Here is a 24,264-nt window from a genome sequence, read left to right as displayed (position 1 = left end):
ACTGGTTTAGAGTGTTCGTTGAATACTGTTCACAGAAAGGTAAAAACTTACCTCAAATTATCGAGGTCATACACAACTCTATCTATAATGTCATTTTGATAAATCAGCCTTTCAATATCTTGACATATTTTTGTTCTAAAAAAAAAAAAAGCAGAGTTCTCATTTAAATTGTCACTTACTGTTTCACATCACAAAAGCAGAATTCCCACATACAAGAAAACTAAAAGTTGACATGAAGACAGTGGGACAGTTCAGAGAGACTGCAGCTTCACCCTCACTTATGTGTGCAAAGTCAAGGTGTACTTAAGTTTAAACACCTGCATTCACAAGTGACTGAATCCAATATTTATATGTGAGGGAATTGAGTTTTCATGCACACAATTCACTGGGTTTTACCTTAAGGGAAAAAGTGCCATTTCATACTTTATAATAGAAGCAGAAATTACTCAAACATTACTTATGTTAATGCTTTAATCCAGGACAACACTTGATAACATTAGTAACCTATATGAATCCTACCATAACCAAAATTAACGTACAGTGAGTGTTAGTGAACTAGCTTTTCACCTCTGGAGATCTAGGTTCATTTACTGACTACGTAACAAATAAGAAAGAATTTGGTGATGTCAGCCAAATGTCAGGGGTATGCTTATCCAGATCATAAAACCATTGCAAAAGTGGCAGTATCTAGGTCCTGGCTTAGAAAAGTAAGAATGTGTTGCAGTTCAAGAATGAAATATAGTGGCAGAGCTGTGTGGAAAAGCTTGCACAGCACCTGCAGTAAGAAGAAAAGGAGGCAGATTAACAACGAAGAATACAGAAACAGAATGCTAAAGTACATTCAGGTTGGAAATTCTCAATACAACCAAAATAAATACTGTTAACAAATGAGAAAGAGAACGTAAGCGCATAACTCTAGCACCTCTTATTAAATTGAAATTAACTGAAAAAGAAAAGAAATCACAAGTCCAATGTACTGACAATATTGTGACAAGGCTGACTCACCACAATCCATGTTAATAGGTTCAGCTCAGGACAGGATTACAGATTTTTGATCTTACACTTGATCTTAGAGAACTCATTAGATCCTAGCATCTCTCAGCTCTATAAAGCCATTAATACTTCCTATTATCATAGGAGTTTTGCCAAGACAAAATCCATCAATAAAAATCCGTAAGTATTTTATAAATAATAATGGCATTTAAATACCATTACAATAACCAGTGTAGATGAAAGCAAAGAAGAAATACTATTCAAGATGCTCATGAGATGGAAAAGTAGTAGCAGACATTTTCACATTCCAAAAAATAAAGATAAGATATTTCAAGAAAATTGAAGGGAAAAAAAAATCTAGAACCAACACTGTTGATGTGAGCCCTGTGCTTAGAGGTTACTTCTTTGTGGATCCTGACGATTAAAAAATACTAAAGTGTACAGAAAAAAATACCAACCCAACTAAATTTTTAAGGAATAGATGAAAGTAGTATTTAAGCCCAAATTTATACGGTATTTTACTATATCATATTTTCTTCCTAAAAAGATAGAGTAGTATAAAACACTTCAGCTATTATCAATTTCATTTATCCAAATAATAATAAATTGGTGAGACATTCAGTGATAATTACATGCTACTAAACTTAAAAGAGAAAGAAAAAGCACTCCAAAGCATAATTTCAAAAAAATTGCATCTCCTGGCACATTGCAAGACTAAAAAAAAAACCAAACCCCACATTGTTCTAATAAAAGTAAGAAGAAAATCCACTAAATCACACCTTAGATCCGACACAGTATTTTATCAAATTACATGGATGGGTTAAAGCAACCATTTGTTTTCTAAATAAGACTTACCCAATGAGCAGTAACTAAGTGCTTACATTACAGAGAACATAAATCACACTGAATATCAAAAGACTTTGGACACAGCTTTGCAAAAGGGTTTAAAGCTTTTCCATGTCCCCTACCAAATTAATTTTTACACTCTCCTATACGATGAAACTGTAAAAAGATTAAGCCATTTTTTAATAAGTTCCTTTCTCAGAAGTTTGTCATGTTGCAGTAACAAAACTGAGACATTTGTAGAAAACTGAATTCTTTATAACAGTGTACATCTTAAAAATGTGATGCAGGACTTTTGATTCAAGTTTAGCAATATTATCTGGTATTTCATTCTTGTTCACACAAGACTTCAAAAAGTTACTTGCAACATAAAAAATACAATAAAAATAAAGCATTTTAAAGTTAAAATATACCCTAAAATGATCTTCATGGTCTATAAATCATGTATAATCACAGGAAGTTTATTTTTCCAGTCATTTATATCTAACAAGGAGCACTGGAATGACAAATTGTATCTGACTTCACTCAGTTTTATTCAGGAAAATTCAGAATTATTAATTACAACAGAAAAATACAAAAGTATTTGCAAGATTTTCTTAGAATACAGTTCTTAGGTGATTCCCAGCTCAAGACTACCTCCCTTCTAAATCAGCTGAATCTATCTAATAAATAACCTGCTAGGGAAGATTCTCCTCCTTCGAAACTGAATAATATATTCATGATGTCATTAGTGTTTCAGCACTTGTCATTTCACTACAAAGATCACTTTTTCACGACTTGTGTGAAACTGCTAAAGGATTTAAAGTCAGCTGCCTAAGGACATTTAATCCACTTAATCTCTTAATCATTTTAATATCTAAATATAAATATGAAGAAACTCATTAAGTTGGTTACAGTTACAAGTATAAAGGTGAAGGCATTCAATCTCAGAAGGAGGCAAGTGGCGAGGTCTCATAGCTACTATTACATGTTCTCCTACTGTACTCACATGTCTCTACAGTAACTTACTATGTATATGAGCCAGTTCTTCATACCACTTCTGCAAATTATTCTTAAGAATCTCATCACTCTTCACCATCTTCCAGTATCTCTCAAAGAAATAAAAGGGTGTGCTGATGTGTGTTTGTTGTATGTCATCCTGCAGGACCCAACACAAACTGCATCGTCTGCATTTGTTACCTCTAAATTCTCTTATAATGTGAACACTAAAGCCAAACACTTTAGCGCATTAATTTTTTAACTTTTTCCACTATGTTTCCCTGAAAGATAGATTTTTTTAGTACAACAGGGAAAAGAACTGAAGAATCACTGAATTATTAACTGTCCTATCTTTGCTCCTTTCAGGTCTTAGCCTTCAGGTGTGGATTTTTTTGTTTTGTTTGGTGGTGGGGTTTTGTAGGATGGTTTGTTATTTTGCAAACTACAAAATTTACATGGGAAATGGTGGGAAGGCAGAAAAGGATCACATAAATTGAATTTCATATTTAGAAACTGAATTCCAGAATTAGCAATTACAGAATCAGATTGTGCTGTTATGGCTCTGCCCTGATCAATGCCTACTCACCCATCTTCAAACTGCTTTTCATTGGAAACAGTTTTAGATGACAAAGTAGGCATTGTAACATAGCTTCTGAACCACAGAATCACAGAATAGTTAGGGTTGGATGGGACCTCTGGAGATCATCAGGTTAATCTCATCCTAAACACTGTTTCTCAAAGGAATAAAAACAACCAAAAAAGGAGTATGGTGACTCACCTCTGCACCCCATATGGCCTTTCCAGAATAGGTTCCTTAAATGGGGGTGGAATATGGCCAAAATAATCTGGATAAGCCACTTCTGAATATTCTGGAATAGACTTTGTGCTCTTCACCATTTCAATATAAAGATCACAGTCATGAACTGGTGATACATCAGAAACTTCAAGCATGACATGTTCCCCTGATGAACTAGATCTGGAATCCTCCTCCTCTGAATCCACTCCAGTGCAGCAGAGTTTTCCCAGCTGGACAGATGATCCTTCAAAGAGGCTACCTCCACAGGGTGAAACATGCTCAGAGGGTTTACTACAAGCAAGTGTGGTAAGGCTAGCTTTGCTTTCCTTCTTTACTACACACCCTGCGTCATAATACTGATCATTTTTTGCACTGTTCTGGAGACTGATTCTGTCCAAGCCTTTCACAATTTCTTGGCTTAGACACTGGCATGATGGAAGCACGTTTCTTTGATCATTTTGCTGATGTAAACTACTATCTTTTGTGGTATCTTTCTTTGGTAGTTCCAGAAACACTGGCCTTCTATTGTATTCCTCTGTCAATAAAGGATTGCTCTCCTTCGAAGCAACTCCATTTGTTGCCGGGTTTGCTTCAGCAGAGTGCTCCTCACTGGCTGTAGGAACAACAATAGGTCCACTCAAATTTGCATCAGGTACAAAAGGCTTTGGTTCCTTCGAAACTAAGTCCCATTCCTTAAAAAACAAAGGTGAAAAAATAATTTTAAAAATTAGTAATAAAAAAGGTAAACAGTTCCCAAGTCTCATGTACATTAGAAACATTTCTCTTTCCTTGTTTCAAATGTAATTGAAAAGGTGACAGCTATGCTATAAACCATCAGAGCAATGAAGTTTCATCTTTTACAAGAAGGCCTAAAAGCAATAAACAAGCAGTTCATTAACAACAAAGTATAAAGTCAATGCAGTTGCCCAGATATTTTAACTACCTATATTAAGCAGGTGCGCAGCATGTAAGTAGATGCCTAATACAATGAAGTCCTCTCAGAAATCTCATGTCTTTCTTGACTATTGTACTTTCTGCTGTGTGCAATAATCAGACACCAGAAACAAAGTTTTCCTTTACATGTGCCCACAGCACCCCCTTCTCAATTAGACTGAAGCAATCGTTAACACCTAGCTAAATAACCTCCCATATGTAGGTCCAGAACGGCAGACCCATGTTTCTTGGCTTGAGGAACAATCCACCCAAAAAAGAACACCACAGTATATTCCAGTGTCCCCCTGACACAGCCAGAAAAGTTCTGGGAATTGTAGACTTTACCTGAAAGTTTTCTGAAAGTTCTGGGAAAAATTGCTCATACATTTTCAGTTCTTCTATGGATCTTCCCAATTCCTGTCTAGGTTTCAGTTTATTAATATCAGTCTCAATATCATCATTCTGAAAGATCACCAGAACAAATTAATCTTGTATCCAAAATTAATGAACTTCTACAACATTAATCTGAAACATTAACCTTTTTTCTGGACACAGGCATGCTTTGAAAGATAAACACCCCTATTTTAAAATTAGCTGAACTGCAGCTTTCACTATGAACATTTAAACTGCTGAGTATTATTAGTATGCCTAAGCTGCCATTTCAACAGAAATATTACAAACATCTCCATTTTCTTGCTTTCATCCAAACTTATTATACACTGACATCAGACTTTACATGAAATCTGTGTATATTCCCACTACTGGAACCTGGAATGTAGAGACCTCATCTGATTGCAGTGACAATGCAATACTGCTTCTATGGAAGATAATCCCTCCATCAGGGCTCACAAGACCCTTGAATAAAGTATCTTTTTCCAGTTCATGGACAGACAATCAATTAACTCCTAAATACATGTAACATAAAAATACAGAATAAGGCAGTTGTGACCAAATATCCATCCATGTCTCAGCAGGCAGATGGCAAACAGGAGAATACCTTCCCAAAGTGGTACAACAGTGAGAGGTATGGTGTCTACCTCTACAGTTGGCTGAACTTCAAGTTACCTTGCTGAAACACTGATCTAGTCAATCCCAGTCCAGAATGCTGGAAAAAGTTACAGCAGCTCCTACATATGGACCAGTTGATGTAAGAAAAGCAGGCTGAGAGAAATGCAAGTGGGAACAGAACACTGCTAAAGGAGTCTGCAGTTCTGTTGCCCTGCACTCCAGATACATCAAGTGTGAAGCAAACAGATTTTGCTAAAAATCCTGAAGCAATATGAACAAGAACAGTTCATATTTTCAAGCAGTACCCACCTTCTTTATGTTTCAGAAGCTTTTTCTATTTTAGAAATTGCCCTGAAAACCTCCTTGAACTGCTTTTAACACTTAAAATGCATTTATTTACATGATTCAATTAATTTTGTCTCTACCAACCTTAAAATGTTGGTCCTTGTCGTCATCATTTTCAGTTTCAATTTCTGACTCAGTTTCAGCATCATCGTTATCATCACTTTCATCTACTACATCATCCACTACAATACAAAAAAGTTTGGTAAGCAGATTATACACTTAATCCAATTATACATGCTCGAAGAAGATTTTCTTCATTCTGGGTTTATTTTCTTTTTTGCTTACCCCTTGAAAAAAATGTGAAAACCAACTAGTAAACTAGTGCTGGGGGTTTTGTTAAGTTTTCTCATAGTGTTTTCCATGCAGGAAATTTGCTGATTGTCACTAAAAGGCTCACTCAGAGGCCTATAAATTATGCTGATTTTCTTGTATACTCAGAATGACTACATGTACTGCTTTTAAAATACTGACTATACAAGATTATACTTTTAATAAACCCAGACCTCTACCCACCCCCCCACATTCTACATCTTTTAATACAGAACTTTATCCTGTATCCTATGTATCCTATTTCCTTAGATTTTTCACTTCTTTTTATAACAGATAAGAAGTCTACCAGAAAACCATTATTTTAGTGAATTAATAACTATTTTTTGAATTTTGAATTAAAACATTATTATTGAACTAATATCATTAGTTCAGCAAACTAGGAAGTTTCTAAACAGGTATTATAGGGTACCATCTACTGTATTAAGCAGAGACTTAATTTCTGTGGATTTTGAAACACACTTCTAAATCTATTTTCTACTGTGAAGACAAAACATAAAAAAATTTTTAACTCCTGGAGTCTGACCCACATGAACCCCAGTAGGGTATCTTACTTCTTTCAGACTATGATAACATTTTGTTTCAGGAGATATTGTGAATAAAAGATAAGCTGACTTTGCCTCCTCATTTTAGAGTAACTTTCTGACAGCAACTTCATTAGTTGCTTGCCAGGTCTGAATCTGTTTCACCATATCTGAATATGTTTTAATTATCTGAAAATAATGAAAGGTGTTCACAATGGGATGAATTGATTTCCTACAAAGAACCATATAAATGCTTTGCAGTACAGTGTTTCCTAAGAGACTGCAACAGTCCAAGAAAGCAGCTCTACTTTCTCATCATGCAACTGAAGGAATAAGCACAATAATATAAAAAAGCCAGTGCTTCAAATGGCACACACTAATCTAAATTCACCACATCCTGACTTATCAGAGCAACAGAAAGAAAGAAAGGAATACATGCTCCTGTAAAACAGGATGTACACTGCAGCATATTTCACATAGGAGAATGTATATGCTACATGAGCTGAAAGGAGAGACTACTTAATTTTGTATACAGCCTATTCTTTAGACTTCAGAGTTTGGTGAACATCACCTTTTAGTCCTCATTTTCTCTTTTATTTTATAACCACATGTGTCTGGAAAAAATTTCTATCACTTTAAACTTAACATTAGAAATTGGTGCTCCACACCAACAGTCACAGACCATTTGCTAGGTGAGAAGAGTTGTCAGAGTCCTTTTAGCAGAGAACACAAATAAGTGCAACTGATTCCACCTTCCATAAAGCAACATTAGACACACTCAAAGTACTAAAAAATCACTGTACCATCAGGAGGCAAATTGTACAGCTGAGCCACAGGACCACTGGCAGGAATAACTGGGAGTTGGAAATGGAAAGCACTTTTAATAGTTGGTAAAGGAAGACGATTTTTGGGAAAACATTTTCTCATTATTAGGCTGGATGTATTGACAAGAGAATCAAGAGTTCTTACTGCAAGGCACTCCTGTTAACAGGAAAATAAAGAAAAGTATTTCTCAAACTAAAAGTCGAACTACATTTATTTACAAAACATTTGGTTTGTGTCTTCTTTGAAGGACAGTAAAACTTCTACCAACACAAATTCACCTTTTTTAAAAATCCAAACTTCAAAATGAAATGGCATTTTCACCCCCTCTTTTTTAAAACTAAGTTCACTTGGCCCTCCCAGAGATAGATACAGCAAATTAACAGCAAATACAAATTTAGTTCTGTACTATTTCATTGTTTCAGTCTGGTACAGAATATAATCCTTGCTCTATAATAAGGAATGACCATGAATCTCATAAAATAAATATGACAAACTTGAGGTCATAGCCAAAGAGGCAAAAACAACAACATAAAAAAACCAACCAGGATAAACTTACCTGTGAAGTGTTGTAAAGAATTTTCATCCCACTGGCATCAATAAACGCTTTTCTTCCCAGTTTGATATTTGTAATACTTTTAATGCACTGTAACACTCCTTTACGTATCAGCATGTATCTGTGTCGACTATCGTGACCGTGCCAATCAACATAAATCGTTAAAAGCACTTGCACATATCCTCTGTCTACTGCTCTCCTGGCATTTGTTTCTTTGCAAAAAAAGTTAGGAAAGAAAATTAAAATTGCCCAGTGACTTACAATATTACTTTCAAATAATACTTTCAATGTTTAAATTATTCTTTTTATCCAAGTAACTGAATTGTTTCAGTTCGAGTAGTATTTTAGCAGAGTTTTATGTCAGCCTGAACAGAAATGACTGGATAACTGAGACCAGTAGTCTAAATTTCATTCGTAGAACATTTCATGTAATTTTCGTGGTCTACTAGAAGAACAGCATGCATTACACTTAAAAGTAAATTGTAAGATGCTGTCATCCAGTAAATTAAAAAACCAAAATGTTTCTACAAAGCATTTCTATCACTATTTGCACACACTGTGTAGATACAAGATTTGAAACAAACTTCTTTTCACTTGCAATCCATATAGTTTTACATCTATCACTCAAATTTCATAAGCTGAAAATACTTCTACCCCAAATACTGGGTAATCAGTATGACAACTGGAATATATAACAGATTAATGTCATTATGAAAATATTTACTTATTTAAGTGTATGAAGTTACAAGTCAAAACCACTAAGGAGAAGACCTCCCTAAATAAATGCACAAGACCTCCTGTTCTAAAGACACACCTTTTAAACATTTCGTTTTCCTCCCCAGTATTAAAGTTTAACTTCCAGTTTACAGAAGAGAATACTGACAACTATCTGGAAATATTTCCCCTAAACTTCCCAAGGAGAAACTGCAAAATTCGTAAATACACACACCTGTAAGACCAAGGTCACACACTGAATAAACATGAATAAACTCAGCACCCTGTGACAGTCAGTACAGAAATTTCCCACCATTTGTGTGAAATGGTTTTCTGCAAAACTAGTCACACTGTCGTGGTATCCCGCAGTGGTAGGGAGGAGAAGAGAGATCCAGCAGGCAGGAATTGTGCAGCAAGATTCATTTATTTAATTACTTTACCACTCTTTTATAGACTTTTTCCTGCACAGTCTAATTGGTCAAAGGATCAGCCACCCCTTGGGGTGATTGGCTAAAATCCTAAAACATCCATTGTCAAAATATTTTTCTACTGTACCATAAACAAAGCTTTGCAAGGTCACAGGTGTTCATAGCTTATAGAACTCTGCTAATATCTTCCGTGAGAGAGAAAAGTATCTCATGGGAGTGGAAAGAAGCAAGAGAAATTCTTGCTAGCCACATATTTGTATCCACAGTCATACCACAATTCTTATCCAACGCCACTAAAACTACTAGGAATGCTGTCACTTTAATACAAGTATTTGGAGAAAATTAGTTAATTCCTTGCTAGTTACAATGCTGGTTCAAAATCTGAAAAGATGACATTTGTGAGGATCAATTCTTGCTGGCTGAGACAGTTGATGTCTGGAAACACACCACTGGTTTTTAATTCCACTTCATGAGCATCACTGACAGACTTGTTACCAGGACCCAAGCCCTAATTACTCAGGAAGGTACTGAAGAATACCTGTATTCTCCCTAGCAATCCAACAGATATTTTCAGATATATGTGTGAAAAAGAGGCACAGGAGTTAAGCTATAGACATCCATTACTGAAGGGCTGAAGTGGGTGAATGTAAAAATGTATTTCTCCACCTTGGATCCAGATCTGTTCTGCAGAAGCAGTGCAGCCTTTCCAGATGAAACTTATTTCTCGGTTTCCTAGCCTTATTTTTGTTTTGGCCACCAACTTAATGTTTAGTTTTACTCTGTCGATATATACACACACCCCCATATATAGCTCAAGTAGACAGTTTCTTGTAGTCAAACACTTACTTGATTTTAGCAAGGCAGCAAGTGTGTCTAAAGCAACCCTGTCAACATAACAAGAAAAGTCAAAACAGCAACCAACCAGCAAGCTTAATCTACAACACTGTAAAACTATACAAAATATTTACTGCTAACAGACTTACAAAGAGTCTAGCCTCATGTTTTCCTGGATGCACTGTAGCACAGACTTCACTTGTATATTTTACTTTACTAGAAGACTGTATATATCTCTGTTATATCTGAAGTCTGATGACAAAACTTAAAACTATCAGTGCAATGGCTATACAAACTTCCAGCTTTTGCAAAAATACTCTGATAACGTATGTTTATGACCAACACTCACTGGTTGTGATATTCTGAAATTAATGTCTTCGTTATCAGCAGAACAAGTACTTCCACAAAGTAAAGGATATTATTTTAGAAAACTGTAGGTCAATACCAGCAGTATATGAATATACTGAGAAGCAATACCCATCAATCTGTACTACAACACAAGACAGCGAGCATTTTTCTTGTACCCAAAGATTTTCTCTCAATTCAACTGTGCAACTACAAACATACATACTTTTTTTTCCCCATTTTGTGAAGATGGACTTGATGCACCTGATCTTAGACCATAAACAAGGATATCATGATTAGTCACATCATAGAATAGTACATTCATATGTGGAATTTTAGCTGGGCCTTAAAGGAGCAGGACATGTTTTTGGAACACTACTCCTGTGACCACAAATACCAGATTTTCTTTCACAAATACCAAACTATTTCTTTCGTAACTAAGTTAGAATATGCACAATATGAGATTATTACTTCACTAACCAGATGAAAAAACTAGTTTTCCGCAGGTATGTACTTCAAAAAGGTAAAGTATATAAGGAAAGGATTATCTTCAGTTACATCCACTTAGCTATTTTTTTTACTATAAATTCACCCCAAAAACCCAACCCTAATCAAAAAAAGACAACCAAACAAAAAAACCCAAAATCTACCACCACCAGAGCGAGACTCTAAAGTCACCACTTTCAGCTACACAGTGAATTTTAATTTTTTCAACACAATAGCCCACTAGAGAGATACTGATGGGGCTTCCTATTCTATGTTTTATGATCTTGCTCTGGTTGTCTATTTACTTTGCAGAAAAACAAAAAGAAAATTCTATTACCAAATAAAACAGACAGTGACACGCTAAAAGCACAAAGCAGATCACAGAATATGCTGAATTGGAAGGAACACACAAGGATCATCGGGTCCAATCCCTGTCCCTGCACAGCACCATCCCCAAGAGTCACACCACGTGCCTGAGGGCAGTGTCCAAATGCTCGTGAACTCTGTCAGGCTGGTGCTGTAGAAACAAACTGAAAAATGATGGGATTGTCTTGATCTGTTTGTTATGATTTGGAGTTAACCGCTGTACAGCTTCCATGCAGGAATATTAGAGACAAAAAAATAATGTATATTATTTTACCAGTACTGCAACTAGACATTCAAGTATTTTGTGTTACTCTACTGGGGGAAATTAAAATCTGTCATATTTGTGGTACTCCTTCCCATTTCCCTTCACTTTAACCTTCAAATATTAATTGCATTTGATTTCTCCAGTATTATTTTTCATTTACAAGTAAGTATTGAAAAAATGTACAAGGTTTTACCATATAGTATACTAAAGAAACCTTACTTACTTCATAAGGCTAGTGTTCTTTTTACTAAAAGGGCCAATGATCTTAAACAGCAGTTCTACTACTCCATTCTTTCCCAGAGATACTGCATTTACAGCTGGAAGTTAAAAGCAATCCATTTGAAGATAATGTAGTAAGAAATGCAAAAGAAAAAAGTCAATATACTCAAAACTAAAATTCACACAAGTTAATTCTGAAGTACAAAAAATTATAGACAATTTTGTCCTTTATGACATACAGTGACAAGCAGACACTGCTCTGCACGTAATTAGCATGACAATCCAATCCTGATAAAACTTGGAAAAGAACAAAACTTAATTATTACTTTACAAATAAAATCATGTACTGCTTCCAATGCGGGCTTCTGCTTTCTTTGTTTCAAAGATACAAAACAAAAAGAATTTTCTTTATAGAAATTCACACTTTATTGGAACAGCAGGTTTTCTAAAATTCTAAAATAGGTTCTGTGACTTGCTACTATCCTTCAGTATTTGGACAAGCAGGTATATTCAACAGGACTTGAAATCCAAGAGTCTGCTATAAAATTCAAAAATTCGAATTGGTATAGCTTTCCTGAGCAACATGTTACGAATATATGCTCTTGGGAAAAAAAATTATAAAAAAAATCTATTTGAAAGGGAGCAAATGAAAAGAGATTATGCTAAGACCTATGTTAGAGAAATATGAACTTGAAGTATATGTTTGAAGTCCAACAGGCAACTGAAAATACAAACTGCTAAAACAGGCACAGAAATTCCATTCCTGACTGAGTTTAGCAATATGTACTCCTAACAAAGTAGGAAGAGAGCAGCTAAGAATTTACTTCAATATAATAAATGCTGTTATTAGTGCAGAATTTAGTACATGAACCCAAGTGGCAATTTCATCATCATTAGCAGCAACATCATACCAGAATCTAAGTAAAGTTAGGACTTACTCTAATAATAACTGAAAACCAACTTTAAGAAGTACTACTCATCAGAATATTATGAACTACTAATTTTTCTGTTTATAAGGAGTGAGGAATACAGAAAAATAGAATTGATCTAAGAAGAAGTCTAAGAATTAGAGACTCAGTCCCATTTTCAGGATCAAGGAAGTTTTCAGATAAGCCATGCAACTAATGTAACTACCTGTATTAAACTTTTCAGCTTAGAAGAATTTTACCTCATTATCAGACAGCTCAACAGAAATAAAGCTTCCACATTTTGAAAGTATTAGGGCTTTGTGACTTATAGCTGCTCATGTGAATGACCTGAAAACATAATCTTACAGATCACCAATTCAATTCTCTGGGGGGAACATGGCCACATTTTCAACTTCTTGCACTTAAATAAGAGGATATAACAACCATTTCGAGCTCAAATGAAAAAAATTAAGAGCATCTAACTGACAGTAGAGATACAGTAAGAACCACACTATTTTCATCAACTTCCTACTGCCAGCCCAAACAACTAGGCTCTTGTGGAAGAATATTAGCCCAATAGTGGAGAGTGGAGCTCTTGAGCAAAAGGAGTAAGGAAAAGGTTAAATTAACAAGTAATTAGGTTAAATTAAAATATTTTCTGTGTGAACCAAGTTTTAAATTGGTAATAAAGAAATAACTAAAATACCAGAAACAAAAAACATGAGAATGAATAATAAAGAGAACAATTATTTAACTCTAACTCTTGCTTCTGCAAGAAAAATGTTACCATTTCTGGTTCAGAGCTTTAAACAACAGCATTTATGCAAATTAGATGGCTCGAAATTCCACACATCCAATAGCACTGGTTAAAAAAAATATTTTTATAGAATTAAGCATTTTGAGTATATAAAAAGAAAATTCTCAGAAAAAAAGTAGTTTAAATAACTAACATTAAACAAGCACTCAGAGTTGGTATTTAACCTCATCTAGATAAAAAGCTTTATTCACATAGGAAAGAAAATAATTTTCTGCAATACTTACAGTTGGTTGAATAAACTCTTAATACTTGAAGACATGGCAATACTAGCCTGAGGTTATGCAAATTCTGCTTCACTAAGTTCAGTGATATGTTTAGGGCACCATTTATTCTTGCTTTCATGCCAATCTTCTTGTCTGACATCAAAGAAATACAAGACCAATCACACTAATTTTGAAATTACTACTAAAAAAATAGAAGTTAAATGACTGAATTCCTTCTACTAATGTCAACTCTGCTAATCTACTTTTCACCATTCTTTCCTCCCCCCTAATTTACTCCTCCTTTTTCCTCTTCTCTACCAATTCTGAGTATGTTGATGCTTACACAATAACAGAAATTTTTTTTTTATTAAGTTTCACCTATAAAACTGTAATTCTTAAGCCATAATATCACCTTTTGGACCAATTTTTGCAAGAAGAGTGTGAAGAAGCACCATTAGTTCTTCATTTGGTGGAGAGTCTTTGCTAGCAGTCAAAAGCAGCTGTAACAAGATCTGTGTCCCTCCTTTGGTGACTATGACACTTGCTCTCCGACCACCACCTAGAAATTAAAATTGAACTGACATGTCTAAAGCCAAAGAACAACTAAATATCTAAGATAAGGTTATCATGAAGTTAGTCTTCAGAACAGCAATGTTTTCTTTATATGTGACTGCACTATGCAAGGACATGCTGGACTTAGACTTATAGCAACACAGATTATTGTGTAGGATTATTAGAAAGGTAACTTCAGTCTTTAGATTCTTTGAATTCTGCATATAAATATGCTTCAGCAAACAACAACAAACAAAAGCCAAAATAATGATAATTTACAAAAAACCCAACAACAATAAAAAGTAACTAGCCAAAACAAAAAAAAAAAATCTGAAAAAGTATGCATCAATACAATCATATATCACTCCTTAATAAAAACTTACCAACTGAGACTACCTCAATGAGAATATTCAATATATTTACAATAGTTTGATGATCTCTTGTATTCTGCAATAAAAAAGAGAGATCTGTGCTTAATATAGCAATTTAATACAATGGTTTAGATACTTAAAGCTAGGAGGATATCTAAATATAAATATAAGGGAGAAAAATTCACAAGTAGGTTACTTAAATCTATTCATTACAGACCAACACAAGTTTTGAAGGCTCCATAGGATAACAACATATTTCATAACACAAATATACTAATAAATATATACATTTCATAATGATAAAATGCAAAACTGCTATTAACCCATAACTACAAAAACTAAAAGATTTTACCTCTAGGGTTGACAGGATAACTTCTATTCCAGTGGAGCCCTTAGAAGTCATCTCCTTCCTGGTTTTTTCTGTCAATGAGAAAAAGACCAATACTGGCTTGCGGAAAAAAAACACGTTATCATCTACAAATTGACAAGAGAATCTACACTGCAAATAATAAAAGCTATTAAAAACTGCATATATGTATATAAAACTAAGTAAAGACTCAAGCAATTTTAAAACTAATTTTTGTTTTCAATTGTTCAACAATCTTGTGATGGCCTAGGAAAAAAAACTGTAAAGAAAAACACCAGTAAGAAAGCTCCCTTCTAGATATTTCTACTTTTCATATATATATACACACAGACACATATACGTACAAAGTGAATTATTACTTACGTTACAGCTATTTAACAATACAAAATGGACTCAGCACTACCAATGCTATACTAGATCCATTAAACATAGTCTTAAACAAATGCTTCTAACAATCAGTGACAAAAACAGATGGATAACCAAGTTCACTAAACAAAAACTGAAGTCCAGCAAGGGAGATACAGGAAGGAAGAGTCAAAACGGAAACTACTAAAACCACAAAGCTTAGATAATTACCTTGACTCTGAACCAGATGAAGGATCTTTGAGGTAACATATCTGGCACTGTCTGATGCTCCTAATACAGAGTCCAAATTGATCTTCTCCAGCTGTGACAGCATGAATACAGTCCGAGAACTGGCAGAAACACTACAAGAAAGATATAATTTTTCCATCTAAATCAGAGAAAAAAAAGTCCTAACAACAGAAACTTGATGCTAGAGGAATGGTTGTGGCTAATGCACTTCATATTTCATCTGTATTGGAAAACAGTCTTAATTCTCAATTCTGGCAAATTTACAGATTTTGCAAAGCCTGCACTGCAACAAACTAATTGTATGTAACAGCATCTCCAAGAGCAACTGTGAACAGGGAATCAGTTGCAGCAAGTAAAATGCAGCTATAGGTACGAATGCTGCTCATCTATGTCATCTACAATAACTTATATTTAATAACTTATGTTAAGTGACAGGATATCCTGTCGAACCTGCCATTCAAGGAGGAACTGGCTACCAACAGTCCAAAAGACTGCTGATCTCACAGGATGGCATTTCAGAAAAGGAAGAAAATAAAGTCATTCGTGACGTGAGCAAACTAGCACATACCAGCTGAAGAAAAAGAACACCATTTTGAAGAAAAAAAACTTAGGAAGGTTTCTAAAGTTATCATCCAAGTTTGGATTAATTTTGAATACAAGGGTATTTTGGCCTGTCATCATGGGTTGATGCTGGCCACAGGTCACACACCCACCAAAGCAACTTACTCACTCCCCTCCACAGCTGTAAAGAGGAAAGAAATTTTAACAAAAGGTCCATGGGTTGAGATAAGGACTGGGAGAGATCACTCACCAAATACTGTCATGGGCAAAACAGGCTCAACTTAGAGATACGAAGTGAATTTATTACTGACAAAATCAGAGCAGGATAATGAGAAGTAAAATAAGCCCTAACAACACCTTCCCCCCCGCCTCCCTCCTTCCCAGTTCTACCTCCTACCCCAGCGGCACAGGGAGACAGCGAATGGGGGTTATGGTCAGTTCAGCACCTGAGGCTTCTCCCACTGCTCAGGGAGAGGAGTTCTTCCCCTGCTGCACCATGGGGTCCCTCCCACAGGAGACAAGTTTCCATGAACTTCTCCAGTGTGAGTCCATCTCACAAGCAACAGCTCTCTGTGACCTGCTGCAGTGTGAGTCCATCCCACGGACAGCAGTCCTCCCAAAACAGGCGCCTCTAGGCATCCATCTGGTCCAGCCTGGGGCTCCTCCGTGGTTTGTGGGTAGGTCTGTGCATCCCTGTGGATCCCCATGGGCTGCCGGGGCACAGCTGCCTCACCATGGGCTGCACCATGGGCTGCAGGGGAATCTCAGCTCTGGCACCTGGAGGATGTCTTCCTCCTCCTTCTCCACTGACCCTGGTGTCTGCAGAGCTGTTCCACTCCCATGTTCTCACTCCACTCTTCTCTGGCCTCAGTTAAAACTGTGCCACAACTTTTTTTTCTTCTTCAATGTATTATCACAGGGGTGTAACCACCATTTCTAATTGGCCCCAACTTGGACAGCAGCATGTCTGTCTTTGGAGCCACCAGGGATTGGATCTGCTGGACACAGAGGAAGCTTCCAGTAGCTTCTCACAGAAACCACCCCTGCAGCCACACCCCTGCTACCAAAACCAGCAAGCAAACCCAGTATACCTGCCAACAAAAAATAGCCTTGAAAATGTATTTTAGTGTAAGACACCACTTCAATCCAGGCATACATATAGAGAGGTAGATTACAAAGAAAGAATTGCTCTAAGTATTTATAGTATTCTAAACAGAGTCAGCCTAGAAACAGTTCTATTTGTTCTCTACTTTAGATCATAACAATTATTCAGAATAGTTTTGAGATTCACATTCCCACATGACAGTAATTTTTAAACAGATGTTTAAATTTTTTTTTTTTTTACAATTAAAACATCTTAATTGTAGTCATGCAATTAGCTACAAGAAATTGTGACTTCTGTGAATTAACTACCTTGGGTTTTCATTCCTAACATTAGAGTCCTACAATAATCACCAATAATTCATTTTACACACACATTGCTCTATCTGTAATAAAACTAAAGTCTACAACACTAGTTTTATAAATATACTCAGTTTTGTTTATAACAATAAGAAATTATTACCCCTTGATTTATATCTTACTTATGCGTAAAGGTTTCACATTTACAGCTAACTCGGCTAAAACATTAAAATCAAGGGAAAAAGGTAGCTGAGGGCAAAAGTTATACTGCCAAGAAAGCAAACGGATGTAAGAGCTGCACAAGAAGCTGCTTCCATCACTCTCACTTTTCCACACTGACATCTAAATGAGAAGCAGAGCCAAAAATCAATTTCAGATTACAGCTGATACTTACAAGCTGATACCAACAGGAATAAGAAATGGCTATATTAATTATAGCTCTTAAATATAAGTCATTTTATATAGTGAAGTAAGCATATCACCTTCTCAGCTATTTGCTAGACTTTGATCTCAAAGTACTTTTTTTAATCTAAATTAAATTTGTCTTGGGTGCTGAAACATTAATTTCCTTGCGTAAGTAAAGCATAATCACTCCAATCCTTTCTCATCATCCAACACCAGGTGGAATAGTATGATCCCATTATTATTTGCATAAGCTTTGTTTTGCTTATTTCTCCTTCTCTGTTTATCCACTGAACTTTAAATGATCCAAAATTAACCCAAGATTGTAATGAAATCCATGAGCTATGTTGATCCAATACACAAATTGACCAATTTATATAGGATTATATCTTCACCAGTTCCACAACCAAAACAAGTAAGAGTCCAGCCAACCCACATATAAGCCAATGTGTAACAGAACTGCTGCTTCAACTTGTGTGTGTGCATATCACTTCCACTGTGGTATATCATTGGTCTCACAATGAAATTAATGTAGTTTGAAAGCTGAAAACAACTCAAGAAAGCAAAGTTGATGCTCAGGAATAATAACGACAGGTTTTTTTAAAAAAGTTTTTGCAAAGATAAAACTCATTTATAGGCATTAAAATGTCAGAGCAAACCTGATTTTTGATGGCTGCACCCTGGAAAATTCAAGAAACACTGACACATGGAAGCAATTTACCATGTACAAGAAACTGGCACCTAACATAATTTCTCCATAGTTAATAAAAGCTTGAAAAGGTTTAGGTAGGGTAAGTCATTCTCAGTACTGGGTGGTGTAACAACTTAAGTTCTAAGATTTATTGTTATAATCTCCTCCTGGGCAGAGAGCTTCTATCTACAGCAATAAGTGCTTATTACAGCAAAGATATCTTTAGAAAGATATTCATCTTGTATAAAGTCTTCCAACATAAATACAGCTAACTATACTTCATGTCTTCTGCATACATAATAAAGCATCCTTGAAAATTAACACCAGCCAATGCTGAAATACAAATTAAAGTCTTGATTTCCTCTTAAGTTATGGCTGAGCTTTCTTCTTAAAACAAGAATTATAGTCTTATTTACCAATATTCTACACTAATATACATAGTGGTTATAGAACTTTTTGACAGTTTTCAATGCCTGCACCGTACAGCAAAAAGACCATAGGACAGGAATTACGGCAGCCAGCCAGACATAAAGGAGCAGTGTCAGTAATACTGCTGTGACCACCCATTTGACCTCAGAACAAAATGCAAGCCCAAGCTGTAATGAGACTCTCTCGTATTTGTAATGCAAACATGTATGTTTTGACCAATGAACCACTCAGCATCCAAATCTAGAAGACATTTCTCCAAAACAGAGCGGCACCACAGAATTCAGCATTTTAAATCCCACAACAAGAAACAGACAGAATTAACTCTGTTCGGTCAGAGGCATGTTTTCTCTCAAGCTGCTGATGTTCCAGAACCTCAAATGAATACCCTGAAGACTGTGGCCAGACTTTCATGGTTACCAGACACAGAGACACAGGAGGAGCTGAAGAGTCAGGAGGAACAGCTAAGACTTTCCCATGCTTGGACTGGGAAGGCTTAAAAGCCCAGGGGTTCCTTTGCTGGTGGTCACTCCTCAGAGACACCAGCTCAAGCTGTTTCTGTGTTACCGCACCATGAATAAATTGGTTTGGAGAATGAGACATCTGAGACTCTGCTAAGGGAAACCTGGGGTCAAACTGGTACAAATGCAATGCAGGCCACTCCCAAGAATTCTGACTGGATATAATATAAATTTGAGTCATCACCCATCAAACTATGGGCTAACTATGGTTTCTACTCAGTCAAAAGCCATTGTCAGAAGGAATGAGATGATTCAGACTGACCTCACACACCGACATGCAGCTGTCCAGGTCTCCAGCTGCAGTGAGTGCCTGAGCTTGTCACTGATGCTGGAGGGCAACAGAGAGTATGAGACTACTTTTCCCACAAGATTTTCTTGTTACTAGGAGTAACATTTTTCACCCCATCCATTCTAAAGCCTTCTCACAAGAGCACTCTGTAACTGAGGGGTACATAGAGTTTCTATTATCTTTACTAAAAAACATGACTAAAGAGCACCAGGAGAAACTTCCTAACAGCATAAAAACTATTCTCTTCAGATCTGGATAAACACCAGAGCTGTTCCTCATGACACATATATGCCAAATCAGTCCTTGATGACCTTCAAAGATGATTCAAGAACCAAAGGCAATCTCATTCTAACACTTTGTATCCCTTCAGTTGAAAGGCTTTCATCCAGAAGCTTAATCTTGACATTTCTGGCACTTCTTGCTACAAATACAACTGGCCCTTATCCATTCCAGTGACGTATCTCTCTAAGCACAATATCTTGCACATATTCAAATATTGTTAACCGTTTTCTGCATTTCACAAGAGTATTTTGAAATAATTTGGTCCTTCAGTACTTCTGAAGATCTTTCCAGCTTAAAATTGTCTGTAATTTTAACAGTAACTTTCTTCTCTTATAGATCATTAGTGAAAAACCAGAATATTTCCCACCATTAGCTGTAACCAGAAACAGAGAGAGCACATCCAGAAATAAACTGCGCATCATTTCCTTCTGACAGTCATCAACTATCACTGATCTGGTATCCAGTCAGTGCTCTACTCTGTCCAAAGATAACCAATAATTATTATTCTGGGATAGATTTACACTTTCTTTAAGCATCTTGAGGTGAAGGTTACTTTACTTGATCCAGTACAGTTCATGTCACCACAAGCAGGAAGCTCCCTCTTCATCCCACATTCAAGTGCTGCAGTTCAAAATGCCCCCCACATCACCACTTTGCTTGCAAAAAGGAAGCATTGAACACCATGTCCGTATCTCAACTGTTGCCAAAACTTACAACATGACTCAACTAACCAGAGAGCTTTGTGGCTTTCCTCCTTTTCTGGTCAGGAAAGCTACAAGTAGATAATAAATACGGAAGCATGCCCCAGACAGCGAGGAACAGAGGACTTCAGGGCTTCACATTTGGAAGAGAACTTCCTCAACAAGAAAACATCTTTTCAAATAAATATTCCTCACTACATGGACATTTCTTTCACTCCCAAAAGATTTAAGCATTCAAACTCTGATCATGAAGAAGTGCAAGATGCACAATCCTCCATTACTCACTACATGCCACTTTTACTACACATAGGCTAAAACACATCTTCGTAGCTTGCTATGTCTCTACTCAAAATGAGAAAGAAAACTCTTAAGCCATGGCTGCTCATAAAAATTCAATTATCTTGGAATGGGTTTTGGGTATTCACCTTGCAAGAAGCCTTACAAAATAGAATAGTCAAATGAAGGATGTCATCGGTTTCTCAATGGTACCTACTTCCTCTGAAACTGCTGTTTGCAGTCAGCCAGCACACTGATGTATAAAGGGAGTTCCTTCTTCCCCCACAGTAAATAGATCTGTATTTTGGCACGGTGCAGCGAGCCTTTAAACCCTATTTTAAAACAGGCAGGCTTCTCATGAGCTTGTTCTGATTTTATTCCAATGCAAATAATTTCAAACTACCTTTTTTTTCTCAACCACTTCCACAGTTAGCAAGTAATCATTAGAGAGCTGATACTTCTGATTAGTTCACAGCTGTCTCTGTACACAGAGTCACCATAACTTATTCATGACTTAGGGAACAACTGTTTTGAATTGCAGGGATGGAAACTTTCATTTTGTCTCTATAAGTAAAGAAGAATAAATGGCACTTAAGTAGCCAATCTGCAAACATCTAATATTCTTTGTGATAGCATATTTTATGCATTATAATTTGTAGTATTTTCAAGAACACTCATTGCTGACAGAGAGCTTGCTTTGCTTATCATAATGCCTAAGGGACTAATCTACCACAAGAACAAAACATAAGAGACTTTTACCATTTCTTTTTATCTACCCCTCACGAAAACAGGACCAACCAGTCTGATACCCAGTTGTTCCACCCAAAGTCAGCAAAAGTAAGGATGATTCCACATACAAGAATTTAAATTTGCATTTTAAATAGATCCCAAGATAGAGACACAATTCACAGTAGAGCAAATTCTTCACTAAAATTCACCTGCTCACATAGAAAATAACTGGTACTTCAGAAAACTAAGACTGAAGCCAAAACTGCCAACTTTGCTTTACTTTTTAAAGTCTGATTAGATTGTTTGATTTAACAAGCTGGTTTAATCTGTGCTACCTTAAGAAAAAAGTAAGATTGCAAGCCTTTAATTAGTTGCCTGATGCTTAACGGCCTTCCAGAGATAATTTCACAGATTTCTCAAATGCTTGCTGAAACAAGTTCACACGAAAATAACAAACACAACTTTTCAACCTGACATCTTCTGCATACTACTCTGGTTTGTCCTAGCTATGTGTTGGATTGGAGGATTGTTGCAGAATGACACACATCTTATGACAAATTCATGGCTTCTTACACAGTATTATAAATTGCTTCTTTAATTCCCTCATTAGAAATAATTTTGTGGTTTGCTAATATGTGCATAAAATCATTAAATTAATTAAATTTTCAATTAAATTTAATAGGTACTTTATATATGAACATGCCCAACACTAACTAAAAACTTAGATTTAAAAAGTTATTTATTAAATTTGAAGTTACTTTGTGCTGATCAGTACTGACTCCATTGATTTTTCAGGACATCAACTTACTTATCCATACTACAGATCCATTTTACTTATCTTCTTACTAAGAGAAAGACTGTTTTTTCACAAATCTCTAATAGCTTGATGTTAAGAGGTGACTACAGTTTTAAATTTACCTTTTTTCAGATGATGTTTTTACTTTGTTCATATCGGAAATATGATTCTTCAAATCACCATCTCTGATAACCTGTAAGATATTAAACAACTGCATATTATCAACATCTTTTGTTCTTTAAAGATTAAAGGCTGCCACCATACTGAATGTCCCTGCACTCAAAATGCTAAATAAGTTAATTCACACTGATTGCATTTCTCCACACTGTCACAAGCTCTTCTCCCTTCATACTATTTGATCCAGCTTTTAAAATAAACTATTGCATTCTAAGTATGGAGTATGATTCTGCATTATAATTCAGGCCTACCAAAGTTCAGAAAGTCCTATTACAATAAAATAGAGACTTCTGTAAGTCATTTACTAGACATTATTTTCCTGTCAATGACAGAATTATATCAAGTAAAGCTTTTGCTGAAGCCAGTAAATACACTTTTTAAACCTACTTGACAATACTGTGAGATGCCACAACATACTGATTTCTGACTGCCATTTTAAGTATCTACAGAATAACTAAGACTAGAGGCACAGCGAGAAACATGGAGTATTTGGTGTTCTTATTTAAGCAAGACCTGAATACATTCCTTGGACAGAAACTATATCGTGCCAAGGACTCAATTTTCCTATCCATTTAAGGACATAGTGTCCTCAGGGCACACGGCTTCCTCAAATGGTGCCTCCAAGCAATTAAGGTTGCAGTCTACAGGACCATTAACTGAACACCAGTACTTCCATCTGAGATCTACTATGAATGACAAACAAATACTCCCACTGTGAAAAAACCTGTCCTCCAAGAGCACAATGGCTAGTATAAAGGTAGAAGACAAAGAAAAGGGGAAAATGGATGTTCAAAGATATTGGTGCTGAGAATGAGTAAGATAAAGCACCTCTTCTCTTGCAAAATGCAGGCAAGAAATTCAGCCAACTACACACACACAGCTGATCGCCATCCCCTTCTTCCCAAAGAAATGTGTAAAACCTCTCAAAAATCCTTACTGTTCAGCATGTAAAAATAATCAGGTTTTTATTACTGGTAAATTCAACTCCACAACTGCTAAAAGCCTAAAGCAGATGAAGTATGAAGCAAGCTTATTTCCAGATTTACCTGAAAGCAGACTCTTGTCCCAGCAGCCAGGAAGAAACTGTTTAACTTTTCACAAGAATTCCAGCTTGACTCAAGTTAGCAGGTGTCCCAGGTTTGTCCAAGTACCCTTCAAGTGTAAACAATCTGGAAATCCTTTAAAGAAAATAAATAGTTACAAGAGAAGAGCTGTGTTCACCACATTACTGACAATTTAATGAATTATAAAGTCTGGATTATTCCAGCCAGGTTGCAGGTCTTACTGGGTGGAAATTAGACCCTTGGATTCAAGTAGCCAAGTGCTGTTTTGCTTGCAGCAAAAGTATGACCTGCTGTCACGCAGATGATGAACAGTCTGCCAGTGCCAATAGTGTCTACATATTATTGTGTACTGAA

At 36.0% G+C, this 24,264-nt stretch overlaps 1 protein-coding gene across 7 annotated transcripts in view; it reads right to left on the bottom strand.

Annotated features, from left to right (window-relative positions):
- Nucleotides 1-24,264, bottom strand: part of AGTPBP1 (ATP/GTP binding protein 1) — a 65,083-nt gene that overhangs the window by 32,474 nt on the left and 8,345 nt on the right. For all 7 annotated transcript variants that reach the window (XR_001864021.1, XR_001864022.1, XM_017740445.1 and 4 more), the window contains exons 2-16: nucleotides 23,893-24,024; nucleotides 22,792-22,862; nucleotides 15,577-15,707; nucleotides 14,986-15,053; nucleotides 14,646-14,709; nucleotides 14,123-14,269; nucleotides 13,732-13,863; nucleotides 11,787-11,880; nucleotides 10,114-10,151; nucleotides 8,129-8,337; nucleotides 7,551-7,728; nucleotides 5,981-6,078; nucleotides 4,889-5,005; nucleotides 3,593-4,302; nucleotides 52-135 (exon numbers count right to left, since the gene is read on the bottom strand). Coding sequence is in view for 5 of the 7 variants with exons in the window: in XM_017740445.1 (XP_017595934.1) it covers nucleotides 52-135; nucleotides 3,593-4,302; nucleotides 4,889-5,005; nucleotides 5,981-6,078; nucleotides 7,551-7,728; nucleotides 8,129-8,337; nucleotides 10,114-10,151; nucleotides 11,787-11,880; nucleotides 13,732-13,863; nucleotides 14,123-14,269; nucleotides 14,646-14,709; nucleotides 14,986-15,053; nucleotides 15,577-15,707; nucleotides 22,792-22,823 (2,102 nt within the window). In the remaining 2 variants the exon portion in view is untranslated. The remainder of the gene's footprint in view (nucleotides 1-51; nucleotides 136-3,592; nucleotides 4,303-4,888; nucleotides 5,006-5,980; nucleotides 6,079-7,550; nucleotides 7,729-8,128; nucleotides 8,338-10,113; nucleotides 10,152-11,786; nucleotides 11,881-13,731; nucleotides 13,864-14,122; nucleotides 14,270-14,645; nucleotides 14,710-14,985; nucleotides 15,054-15,576; nucleotides 15,708-22,791; nucleotides 22,863-23,892; nucleotides 24,025-24,264) is intronic.

This window comes from Corvus brachyrhynchos, unplaced genomic scaffold, assembly GCF_000691975.1.
Source record: "Corvus brachyrhynchos isolate BGI_N302 unplaced genomic scaffold, ASM69197v1 scaffold37, whole genome shotgun sequence".
NCBI lineage: Eukaryota > Metazoa > Chordata > Aves > Passeriformes > Corvidae > Corvus > Corvus brachyrhynchos.
The sequence above is the reverse complement of the archived record's forward strand: the minus strand, read 5'-3'. Positions and strand labels throughout refer to the sequence as shown.